A 13839-nucleotide genomic window follows, 5' to 3' on the forward strand; every position below is an offset into this window, starting at 1 on the left:
TCCTTCCACTTTCTTCATTTCACAATTTCATTCATTTCTCATCCTCACCGTCTCCTTTAGCCTAACCGGCATAACCGTGGGACGTAAAACTCAAAGATTTCATTTCATTTCGAGCATTTACTCTGTTTTGTATCCGAGGGAAATATCGTTGCCGGGAATTGAAGCCGAGACTACGCGCATGGAAAGCATGCACGTGTTTCGGAGACCTCGTGGTAAATGAATTCAGTGAGTTCACTTTTTTTTTCTTTCTTTTATTGATAGAAATTTTACTGCTTAGAGTTTGTGTATAGTAGTACAGGCACTTAGAAGTGTAGAGCTCCGATTCGATTCTCACTGAAACAGATTCTGTTCGTGTGCTTTGGAAAATGTTCGGACATTGCCTTGAAATATGAGTTATTAGTCGTGAACTTGTGTTCCCCCTACTCCATATTTTTATTTTGTGTCTATAAGTTTCCTAAATATTTTCTTTTCCACTTCACAGATACTTCTTGTCTAATTTCTTTGCGAATAATAAGAGCGCAGCATGGATAGCTCAGATTAAACAGTACAAACAACTGATTTGAGTGAATAGTTTTATTGATACTAGAAGGCTAGTTACATCAAAATTAGCATAGTGTTGTGTTAGCAAACAGACAGCTTAAATTTAGTATACTGAAACCGTTTGCATGTTCATATACAGTGGAGTCTCGTTAATTCGAACTTGGATAATTCGAAATACTGGATAATTCGAACAGAAGTCCACTCTCTTTGAAAACTGTATTGAAAACAATAGTAAAAAATCGTGGATAAATCGAACTTTTGAACCTATGTTTTGGATAATTCGAAGTAAATACAGTTGAAAGTTTTTAATGTTGGACAGATGTAACCAGAGAAATACAGTTTTAACGTGTTTTCGGTTATCCAGATGCAGCCATAGGGAAGAGTAATACAAAAGATAAATAGAAAATCTATGTAATGATAAAGATGAAGGTAAGTTGGGGAAGAAGTAAAGATAGAGAATGTGTGCCAATCTCATCTTGTTTCAGAATTGATTGAAAATTTAAGATGAAGAATTGATAAAGTCAACCAAATGTTATTAATATCGTATTCCACGCAATACATGAAATTCAAGATTTATTGACCGTACAAAACAATCAAATTTAAGCAAATGAGGTTTACGACTTCTTAAAAGTCAGAACAGAATATTCAAATTGTTACTGGTGTTTAATTGTTTGGGCTATTCAATGTATGTTGTAGTGTTGTACGTAAATATATTTTCCATTGTACACGTAGTTTGAATTGTGTGGAGTCGTTTGTTAGTTTGCGGTATTCGATCACGCAAATAATAAGCTGCTTTAAAGGTAAAGTCTACACCATATGAATATGTTTTTGATGCACAGTACTTTGGTTTGTTTGTTGTTATATATGGGAAAATGAAGGTTGTTGGATAATTCGAAGTTTATTCTTGTCCCCTTGGACTTCGAATTAAAAAGAGTCCACTGTATATAAAATTTGTTGCATCTAAAAATATACGGAAAACGTTATTTATTTCGGATTATTTTCTGTCGTAATTTTAGATACGTATTAGATAGAGTGGAGATCATACTATGAGTACATATTATAATTTTGATTTATCCAAATATGTACTGAGATAGAGTAACGTATGTGTAAATCGCGTTCTTTATATTACCAACAGATTTCTGATTTCTCTTCCAGAGGACCTGAAGGGACTTGTTTCGAGGGTGGTGTGTTTCCGGCCAAATTGATATTTCCTCCAGATTACCCCCTCAGTCCGCCAAAGATGCAGTTTACATGTGAGATGTTCCATCCAAATAGTAAGTTGCCTAGTATTAATATTTTTTCTGATTTTTAGATTTCTTTTCCTTACTATACACATATGTCAGTTTCAGTAGTTAATGGTACAGTAACCTTATTGAACTAGAGAGGAACAAACAGTGAATGATAGTCGTAAAGAGCAGTCACCATAATACATTCTGGGACAAGCTCCATGGTTGTTAACAAGGAAACATACTTGTGAATTATTAGGTGAATCGCGGTTTGAGTAAAATCATTCCTTGCACTCAAACTGTATTGCTAGATACTCATCCAAGAGTGTTCAGTACTTACAGGTATTGAACTGAACATTTTACATCAGTATGGTTTTTAATTTTTGTCAAGCATTAATTAAAATGTGTAATATTAATGATTTTAGATTTTCAGTTTTCATGGTGGTGTTCGATACAATATAAAATAGTACGAGCACCCTTGTTTTCATTGAAAAATTTAGAGTTTTAGAACACTCCCGCCGAGTTGTTATTTTTCGTACAAAAGGGGGCAATTGTAAATTTCCTTCGTTGAAATTTCTTCCGTCACATCCGAATAATTTTACCCATCTTTTAGTTCTTTTTAAAATAAGAAGCGTGTTAGTGAATAATTTTGTTCAATTGATGATAACCAAATTGTTTATTTTTAAAATTTATGTTTTTATTGCCATACTAGCAGCGTTCACCCCGCTTCGCTGCGGTCATCCCGGAACGCAATAAACTTTGTTACTTAGATAATTTTTACTTTTTCGCTTTCAAGTGATTTATAGCGCCTGTCAGTTATGTTAACCCGCCGAGTCACAGGGTCATGCGGGTTGCATATAAATACGTTTATTTTTATACCTATGATGAACTAATAACAAAGGATTTGTACGTATGGACACCTGAATGGTCAATTATCTCAAGACACTGGTAATTAAAAATTAAAGTGATATGATAAAAACCATCTAGGGTCCACATCCTAACAACCCCCCAAAAATAAAAGAAATTGGTTCAGCCGTATTAGCGTGATGAGCGGACAAAGGATTTTGTGCGTTCTCTTTTATATATATAGATACACTATTTTATTTTATTTATTCATTTTTTACTTAGATATGCACTTGTTCTCATCAAAATAAGTAGGTATCATACAAAACTACATAAAGAATGGTTAAAAGGAACATAAGTAAAATAAAACTTCAATAAGAAATATGTTCAAACCTTATTTTTTTTATTATTTATTTATTTATTTTTATGCCCCTCCTTTCTAGATAGAGAGGGAGGGGGCGAAGGAGACTGCAATTAATGGACGATATTGAAATTGAGAGCAATGCGTGATCCATGAACTGATAAAGACAAACTTCAGCGTCTCATCTCACAAGGTGTAACAATAGACGCATTAATTAAATGAAAAAAAAAAAAAGTAATGGGCGCATAAGTTCTTGTACTTACTGCATTATTGTCTGTTATAGTCATCACATTTGAAGTAGTCTCTTTCGGCATTCACTTTTGCGCTTGTTGCTGCTGCTGTTGGTAACAGTATTGAAAGTCGTTTTCTGTTCCCGTAAGCCCTGATTTTAATCTCGTGTAAAGAAAAAGAAGTTACAGAGTGTCAGTTCCCGCGATTGCGGGATTGTTCTATGACAATAATGTTTCTATGCGTAAAAATGCTCCTGACAGGCAGAACCTTATGAGCCTGTTTGTTGTCCTGATTCAGAATCCATCCATTTTTCCACAATCGAGCACTCTTTTCTCGTTACTCTGAAGCAAAGTTTAGTCAAGACCGCAATATAGAAGTACTGGTTAACTGTTCCTCCAGTAGAAGCCCACTTAAACATCACAGTTCCGTGAATATCAAAGAATACAAGTAGCAATGTCTCAAATTTTGAGTTTGACAAGTGTGCTTTTTCTGTCTGCGGTAATCACTGCACTTCCAGTGCATGGATTGCCGTTTAGTCTCCAAGTCGTAAGTATAAAGTTAAGTTTTGTCAAAGATTATTAGGATTCCAATAATGTTGATTTAAGTCTGGTTCATTTTGGACGCTTTGTAACATATCACACCAATTTTTCACAGCAATTTTTTTTTCTACGACATTTTTTTGGTACAACCTTGGCACAGATTTTTCTCACTTTTACGATAATGTGCTGAACAGATTCCTTATCAAAGTTCATTAGTTTACCAACTGCACGAACAATCTTTGGTCACTTCTGATCACTTTGCGTACGCTGTTGATTTTTTTTTAGTTAACGTTTGACAATTATTCATTTGAACTAATCCTAATATACATCTGTCATTATTTGATGAAATTTTCAATGCAAACTTCCATCTTCCTCAGCGGCGTTTTCTTAAAGTATCTAGAGCAATCTCATCACATCACATAGCATCCATCGTTGTGGTATAGAAATATCACAAGAGAAAACGTTTCGTGTTATAATTGAAATATTTACAGATACCTCGATATTATTAGTAAGAAAAGTCGCACTTTAAAAAAAAAAAAAAAATCAAAACTATTCTGAAACTTTTCTTGATGTTATTCTGAAACTTTCTGAATGGTGCAGATGTATGTATGGGGCATTACTCGAGAAGACAGTTCTACCAAATTTTGACACATTTCTTACATTTTCAGGTTAGGTTACAGCTTTCAGTTTCTTTTAGCAGAGTATGCACTAAACGAGGAGCTCCATTACTACTTCCAGATTGACTTCAGGAGGGCCTTATATAAATACGGTGTGGACGTATGGCATAAAAACTACAGTGCATAAAACATGAACGAACTTGTGCTAGGTGGCCACTAAATAGCACAAATGCTATATATCTCAGTCAGGACAAAAGTGCAGCAGGGCGTCCGTCTATAGGAAACAGGCGCGTCAGCGACGAGATGTATACGCATAAGCGAGGATAGTGGAAGAGCACACTTACACGTACAATCAGTGACCTTGAAGCTATAAACAATGCTAACCCTTCTACTTGCGAATAACATTACACGTTCAATAGATTTTCTACTGCTTTCAGCTTGTCATAAGTATCAGCAAATACTATGAAATAAAATATAAATTTAGTACCTTTGTCTCAATTCAGATTGCTCTCTGTATAATGTATTAACGTGGAGTGAGAAATGGGTGTTGTATCCATATTCCTAAATGGTCATATCAGTATTTCCACGCCAGGAGAACCAACATCACACGTATCAAAATTGCTATTTCCCCTAAAGAAGTAAACGTTAGGTATTTGGTGAGCAGGCGCTGTAATTACCCAGTATACACTGCTACGATGTTCAAACTCTTAACGCGGATTTGTGCTGTGGTTAGAAACAGCAATTGTCAACATATTATGGTAAAGATACCTTGCACTTGTAAACAGAAGATATATTTTCTTATCTTCCAGGCAGTGCTTTCCCTCATATGACACAGATAGCCATGAAGAAAATAATGAAAATCTTAACAGGAAACTGTTAATCTAGAAATGAAAGGAAGAAAGAAAAGAGAAAAGTGCTTCTTTGAGTTTAGAGATTTTTTAATGATTTTCTTACTTAAGTACCCCGTTGTTTTCCTGTAGCGGATTCTACAGTTAAAAAGATGCCTTTACAAGATTCAATACTTGTGTTCTCGATAGTCCTTGTTCAGTCAGGGCCTGTTATTTTTTTATGTGTATTTTTTAATCTGGCATAACACCTGTTCCCATCATCTGTAAGGTATGAAACCTAACATCACAGGAGTCACTTTTGTTGCCAAAGTGCCTGGAAGCTATGTCCTGTGTTGTATGGGTTGCTTAAATTCAAACTGGCAGGCAAGAAAGAAAGAAAAAACAAGAATTTTAGGAATGATCCAAAAAATGGATCGAAAGATTGCGATCTTGGCGAATAATTAGTTTTTGGATCAGGGCCGCAAAATTTTTGAACGGCCCATATATCAAGCTTTTTTGTACGGAATAAGCACATCATACTGAGTTAAGTGATAGTTTGGGTTTGGCTACACTGTATGTAGTTCTCCAGATATAAGGGCTATAAGAAAGTTTTTGCCTGAAATATATCGGATCTTTTGATCCAATTACTAATCAAAAAAGAGATACAAAAACATTTGTTAGTATCAAATTTTGCTTACACCTTGTTTGCCGTTTGGAAAACACTTTCTTGTGATCTTCAGATTTTCTGTGAGAACCTGCGCTCACCTCTGGAGCGTGGATTCCCTGGCTCGATACGTGGCCAAGTAAGTTTGTGATGGGCAACATTGTGTCCGTGGGTTTTCTAGGAGTACTTCTGTTTCCTCCCACTTTATTGATTTCATCAATTCTTCCATCATCATTCACTTGCTTTTATCATCGTCTCCCGTAGCCTAAAGAGCATATACGTGGGACGTTAAACTCAAAGGTTTCATTTCATTATTTTCTATTAGAACGTAATATAAATTAATAACAATATAACAATTTACAAAATTAAAGCTTGATAACTTCAGTTTTGGGTATTGTATTAGTTTAATTTTGTTTCATTATTTACTTAATTCCCTTCTCTTTCCCGCTATATCATGTAAATATGTTTGAAATAGGGAACGTATGGTTAGCGTTTTTAACTTTCTCCCCTTCGAATTTTACCGGTCTTAGTAAATAATGTTGCGTATATGCTCATACATAAAATGTGCCTTTAGATCGTAGAACATGTTTCTAGTGCCCTCTGGTACACAAGTTTATTTCTGAGCATTGGTTTTGCGGTATGTGATACAGTTGTTTGAAAATGAAATGAAATCCTTGAAACCTTTTAATTTAACGTCCCACGATTATGCCCTATAGGCTGAGAGCGCCTATGATTAAAGCAAGTGAATGATGATGGAAGACTTGGTGGAATGAGAAAGTGGGAGGAAACGGAAGTATCCGTGAAAAGTCATGAGCACGATGTTGTCCATCGCAAACTTACGTGGCCGGGGATTGAAGCACGGACCTCACGCACAGAGGTAAGCGCTCTACCACTGAGTCACCGTGGTCCTACAGTTGCTTGAGTTTTATTAATTTAACATGTTCGTTTTTAAATATGTAACAATACCCTTGTTATTAATCTACAAACAGATTACCGTTTAAATAACATTGTGTGTAATTGTGAGTTCGCGAAAATGTCATAAAATTGCACCTCGTGAAGAGGAAGAAAGAAAAAAATCGAAATTATAAATGTAAATAAACTCTGAATTTTGCGATATTAACAAAAGTAGGACCTGAAGAATTGTAATATTATTTACTATTTTATATATGTTATTAACAAAATTGCCAATTTGAAAGGGATTCTATTCCGAGAAGAACGGCGTTTTCGTAAAGAAAGGTAAACTAATAAAATAAGCTGTTTTAAGTAGTTTTAATGAAAATGATATTGGCCACCATATATAGGTGCTAAGAAGTTAACAGAGTCGGGAATATCTATTCTCAACTTTACGTATCCACTGACTAAATATGGAAAGTTTTAATTAATTCTTTTCTTGAAATTACGTCAAAATTTGCATTAGAAAATTGAAGGATAAGAAATGTATGGAGCCCACCTGTATAATATTCAGAGTAATCTTTAAATTATGTGACAAATGGTTGAAGTCGTACAAAGCACAGATCTAGATTGAACTTTATGTATAGTATAGCTTATTATTAAGTATTGTGCCTATTGGCAGGTGCTGGGCCTAATGAAGATATTTGATTTAAGGTTTGGGCCTGCAAATGTTTCTTCCACGTTTCTCGATATTCAGCTTCCTCTCTTAACTCCCAATATTTCCTTCTATTTTTCAGATCATTGATCAGTTATGTTCTATGTTCTTCCTGTTCCTCGCTTTCCTTCCATCTTTCCTTCTATGACGGTATGAAGAAGACAAATTCTTCGCAAGATGTGTCCGATCCAATTGGCCTTCCTACGAAGGATGCTGGCTAGAAGCGTCCTCTTCTCTCCTATCCGCTTCGTTTGTTGCTCTGTCTGTCCAGTTTATCTTATCCATCTTCCTCCAATACCAGATTTCAAAGCTCTCTAAATATTTCTTCTTTCACTTCCGTAATGTCCAAGTCTCTGAACCATACAGTCCATATAGGATAACTACACGTATTCTATCAACACACTAAGCTATGGGAGGCACCGTGGCTCAGTGGTAGAGCGCTTACGTCTGGTGCGTGCTTTCTCTGGTTCGATCCCCGGTGAAATAAGTTTGTGCTGGACAACATCGTGTTCCTGGGTTTTCTCGGGAGAGTCTCGTTTACTCCCACATTCCCATTTTACGATTTTTTTCCATCGTTCATTTGCCTTACTCATCGTCTCCCTTGGCCCAACGGGCATAATCGTGGGACGTTAAATTCAAAAGTTTCATTTTTCATTTCATTTACACTAATCTGAAATAAACATTCATACTTACCGTTCACTACAAACTTGAGCGGGTTAACCTCTGAAAACAAGTTAAAACTCGTTATAGACAAACGCACTTATTCTAAAGGGAGATGATTAATGTAGAATGTTTTGTGTTCAGCACATGTATGGGAAAGGAAGGAAAACAGTTGCGAAATAATTATTTATGTACAGGGTGTTTCAAAACAACACTGACAACGTTTGGGAGGTGATTCCTGACATCAAGATAAGACAAAATGTATAGACCATCCTGGGTGCACAAATGCTTCCTTTCGGAGTTATAGGCTGCCGAAAACACGAAAAAATGAATTTTAAAAATCTATAGCTCCAAAACAATGGAACCTGCCGTAGTTGGGTTAAGACTTCACTTAGGAATTAATGTGTGCGCTATCCAAAAATACATGTTTCACAATTCTACGGTACTCACGCAACAAGTTTTATAGAGGGAGTTTGGCTATGGGCATATAATTAAATTGTTACGGAAGTACCGCAGGATTCTGAAGCTTGGATATTTAGATAGGGCACACACTAGTTCCTAAGTGAAGTTGGAACACCCGACCACGATAAGTCCCATAGTGTTGGAGCTATGGACCTTTAGAGTTCATTTTATTCATGTTTTCGGCAGTCCATACCTCCGAAAGGAAGCATTTGTGCACCCAGAATGGTCTATACTTTTCGTCTTAATTGGTGTCAGGAATCACCTCCCAAACGTCGTCGGTGTTGTCTTGAAACAGTCTGTATATGTGAAATAAAATAAGTTTGTAGAAAAGAAAGGAAGATAGGAAAAGAAGATTGATAGATAGATACATAAATTCAGTAAGGATAGTCTCCATCAACTCACGTATACTGGATTGAACTTGAAAGAGAGAAAAATACAGATTACTTCATCAAATAGTAACCCAGCTACCCACCATATAACAACAATATAATGTCTTAAAGCTAGTATTTTTAACATGTAAGAAGACATCATAAACTATTTATACTTAGCTTGTATGTCTGACACTATTGTCGATACGATGAAGAATCTACTGTATGCTCTTTCGAACTCTTTTATAATATTTGATAAATGCTCAGTATGTTATGAACCATAACTGATGTCCAGTACAATTTCAATTAAGGTTATTTTATTGCGCACTCAGCGACAAAAGTTCTTTCCGCCTTAAGAATGTGAGTTTTGATTTGATTTTCAGGTTATCGTCCCTTTCATCACCATGTTCATGAGTAAAGCTAGGAATTTTAGATGATGCACTTTGTGCTATTAAGATGCCCAAATTAGCTTGTCTTGCAAAGAAGACAACTAACTGTGTTTTGTTGCACCATTTTACACTTTTTATTTTATTTTTTCCCCTCCTTTTCCACGTTTTATTCCTATAATAATTAAACAAGGAAGATCGAGCGTGTGCGGCATCACATTACTTTCGCTTCAGTGCAGTTACGTTGGGCAAGAGCTATAGAGCTATTGAATAGAAAGTAAACAGAAGTAACAACATCCAACTCCCACCGGGAAACTTACCCGGATCTTCGGCGCAGCAGCGCTTGCGCTAACACTATAGCCACGAGTCTTACTTAGAGTGACCGAAAAACCAGCTTCACTGAAAAATCATTGAAATATTAACTCCTGTCTGTTATAACAGTTTTCGGGACGTGTGAATTTCTTTGAAATTCTGTCTAACATTTTTTTGGACTTGTTTATAATGTTATTATGTTCTGGGTCTTGTTTTAGGCAAGCTCTTTTTAATACATCAGTGAACTTGGACTTCGTATATATGATGTAATTAGCTTTGGTACTGTATGTATAAGTACAAGGTCTGGATGAAAAAAAGTAATGGCAATATTTTTATAATTCAGGATTAGGAATTAGATTTCTGAGCTGTCGGCATCTGTAGCCATTTAGCTCGTGGCGTATGAGGGATGCCCTCCCTCGGCTATCACATTACCCGAGGAAAGGGAAGGAAGGAAATGACCTCGGACCGTTATGTTATGTATCATCCCGGCATTTGCGTGGTGTGAATGAGGGAAAACTCAGGAAAACCTCACTCAAGATGACTGGCCTGAAAAAGCAGTTACTTTTTCGACCGAGTGTCCCCACTGAAAATCGAGCCCGGGACCGCTCGCACCAAAGGCAAGAGAGAGCATTGGCGACTATGCTACGCGGGGCCACCATTTTTACAATTCGTACCTGCACAGAAGAACACCTGTTACTTTCTTTCATTGTAATCGCCTCCCATCTCTGTCATCTTGTGCTACATGTGTGGAAGGCGCCGTACACCGTCAACGCGCCAATCTTTGTCGGTGCCTTCCGGAATCGCCATATGACACCAATGATGGTTTCTGGTGTGTCGCAATGCTTCCCGCGTAGTGGTTCGTTCCTTCATTTTCGCGAAAAGGTCGCCACGAAGTCCCTGAAAACAATGTTATGCATTGCGCCCACGTGTCCACGTGCGCACGTTGTTCGTCTTTCCGAAACATATTGTTATGGTGCTTCCATTTTCATCATCTATTTTACGGCACTCCTGCTCTTGACTGAATAACATAAAGCTGTTGCCACTTGCCACACTTCATCGCCTCACATTCCCTTATCAGCTACGGAATTATTGTAGTGCAGAGAGACAGCCGTCTGACGTGAAAACAGTATTGTCACTACTTTTTATTCAACCTATGAACTTATGTTTAAAATTTGCACCATTTTAACCAAAATTTTGCACCTAAAGTTTCTAGCTTTATTTATGACTGTATTCAAAATACCAAAATAATATTAAACATATCATTAGTGTATAATTACTTTTCGTAATAGTGTTTTATTGTATTCCAAGTACGGAATTTTGACCCATAATAAGTATTTACAGTAAGAAAGTAAGTTTATACTATATTTTAAAAAATAAAAAAGGAAAGCATTGGACGGCTATGGAGATGATGGAGGCGGATTTTTTTCTAATCTAAACCACAAAGATAGTGTTCGCAATCTGGGAACAGGGAAATAAATACCAGAATTTCAGTAGTATCCTATATTGGCAATTTTCATATTCGCCGTATAGTCCCATTCTACTTACAGTGCTTCAAATGTGCACAACACAACGATGTAAGTGTGTAATATTTAAAGCTAGTGTCGTTCATTTTCTACACTAAGTATTTTCCAGAGCCTACATTCGAAAAAAATTCTGATAGTTTTCTTTTCCTCCCTATGTTTCGATGGTACAAAATAAAGCGTCATGAAAAATAATTTATTGTAAGTACATCCATCATGTCTTACTTGGGACCGCTCTGACTCAGTGGTAGAGTGTTCACTTCTGCTGCGTGGGCTCTCTGGTTCGATTCCACCTCGCGCCAAATGGACTTTGTGGTGGACAAACACCGTCTGCGTGGGTTTTCTCTGGGTTCTCCCGTTTCCTCCACCTTTCATCATCCCACCATTTCATTCATTTCTCATCACCGTCTCCTTTAGCTCACACAGCATATTAATCGGGGGACGTAAAACTCAAAAGATTTAATTTCCTTTCTTACTTACTATGACTGTAAGTAAGCTAGATATGTGATACTACGGTTCTTAAACTTCCACACTATGCCATAGATAAAGTAGAGAAAGTTTTATCTGTGAAGTTCCACCACACCTGCACTTTATCACTCTATCGGAGCCAGGAGTAGTACCATCTGAAGTTTCAATATTGGGCCTCGTTACAACAAAAACAGCAGGAGATAGCGAGAAGTTTATACGAGGATGGCAAAACATGGTATGTACAGTCAGCAACAAAAGCTCTTTCCGTTTGGTAAAATTTATTTCCATAATAACTGTGGTATAACTGGAACGTACAGAAAATTACATTCTTTTTAATTTATTGAAAACTGTACTCAAATTGTCCTTTTCATTCTGAAGTTATTTTACAAACTTAATTTCATCAGGGGGGGGGGCGCAGTGGCTCAGTGGTAGAGCGTTCACCTCCGGTGCTTGGGGTTTCTAGTTCGATCCCAGCTCACGCCGTGTGGACTTTGTGGTGGACAAACACCGCACTCGTGGGTTTTCTCGGGGTTCTCCCGTTTCCTCCCACTTTCTTCATTTCACTCATTTCTCATAACCACCGTCTCCTTTAGCCTAACCGGCATAACCGTGGGACGTAAAACTTAAAAGATTTCATTTTATCAAACGGAAAGAACTTTTGTCGCTGACTGTACAGTTGTACAGGAAAGCAAATTTCAACCTTATGAACCCATTGAATACGAGGATAGCAAAACATATCATCTCAAGTTTTGTCCACGTTCCAGTTTTCGCTCTTTTGGTTGGTCACACTGATATCTATGGAATAATAATAAAAAAAAATAAATAAAAAAAAAACTCCGTTCGCGCATGTGCGAGAAATGACCGGAAAGAGCGGCGCCAGTCCTGTGGCGCTGTGTACAGTAGTTCAAGCAGACGGTGGAAGGAGAAAGTTGTGTTGTAGTTCACTCGTCTGCTATAACAATTGAAAATGAATGCCCCAATAGAAAAACCCGCCAAACGTGAAGTACGTGCGGTAATACGATTCATGGGTGCAGAAAACTTACGGCACCTACTATTAATCGTGAACTGTGTTGTGTTTACGGACCAAACATAATCAGTGAATGTGTCGTACGTGGATGGTGTTGCATGTTTAAAGATGGACGAATTAACGTGCATGATGCGGCAAGAAGCGGGCGCCAATGTGTAGTCAGCAATGAATTTGTGCAGGAAATTGACAAAACTGCACCTTAAGGCCGTCTGTTTAAGATATCTGAACTTTCTGTTCTAACTTCAGGCACTCGATTTTATTTTTATTTTTTTTATTTTAGCGTCCCTTGCAGCAGCGAGGCTATATGAGACGTGCACTTACTGATTAACATGAAATCCGAACCACATGAGCTACCAGGAATCGAACCCGGGTCTCCCATGCCAAAAGCGTGTACGCTAACCGCTGAGCCACAAAGGAACTCTGTCTAGCACACTAAACAGTGGCTTGCTCGCACCACTTCGACAATGACAATATACGCTTCACAATGCTGTTAGCGGGTGGCTTCATTCCCAGGTGGAAGATTTTTTGCAGAAGAAATTTCAAACCTTATAAAGCGTTATGATAAATGTTTCAATTTGAATGGTGAATATGTTGAAAAGTAAGCAATATTGTACTTTCCTAATGTGTATAATGAAAGTCCTATATCTGCGAATGTATGCTGTTGATAACCAAACGGCGGGTTTTTTTGGTGTGTGTCCTCGTATATGCTGGAAAAAGTTGGTAATTACTTAATTAAAAATTCGCTATTTGCAGTATGTGCACTGAAAGTATTTTAAATTTAATTCAAAAGTTTGGAACTTGTTCTTACGTTAAAAAAAAAAAAAAAAAAAGTACATATGAAGTGTAAGGGGAAAAAGCAAGGAATGTCCATGTGTGTGCCTTATCGGGTGCTTTCTCCTATCTGTTGGTGACTCTTGGTACTGTTTGACTGTATATGCCATGCATGCGTAGATGTAGATATGTCCGTGTACCAGATAAAAAGGGGCAAAAGATTTGACTAACCCTATTCATTTTGTACGCGGTTTTCAATATTAAAAGCCGTTTTCTCGAAAATGCAGTTTTGTGACATTCCCTCTTTTTATCCCCTTACCCTTCATATCGTATTTTTCCATCTTTGTATTGAAATGTTATAGTTCAGCGTTTGAATATAGTGTAAAATGTGGTGAGAGAAACAAAAAACCT

The 13839-nt window shown here is 37.1% G+C and overlaps 1 protein-coding gene across 2 annotated transcripts in view; it reads left to right on the plus strand.

Moving 5' to 3' along the window:
- Ubc7 (ubiquitin conjugating enzyme 7) overlaps nt 1-13839 on the plus strand; it is a 48892-nt gene that overhangs the window by 15058 nt on the left and 19995 nt on the right. For both annotated transcript variants that reach the window (XM_081744383.1, XM_081744384.1), the window contains exon 3: nt 1696-1814. In XM_081744383.1, the coding sequence (XP_081600509.1) occupies nt 1696-1814 (119 nt within the window). The remainder of the gene's footprint in view (nt 1-1695; nt 1815-13839) is intronic.

Source organism: Thermobia domestica, chromosome 17 (genome assembly GCF_964235325.1).
Source record: "Thermobia domestica chromosome 17, izTheDome1.hap1.1, whole genome shotgun sequence".
Lineage (NCBI taxonomy): Eukaryota > Metazoa > Arthropoda > Insecta > Zygentoma > Lepismatidae > Thermobia > Thermobia domestica.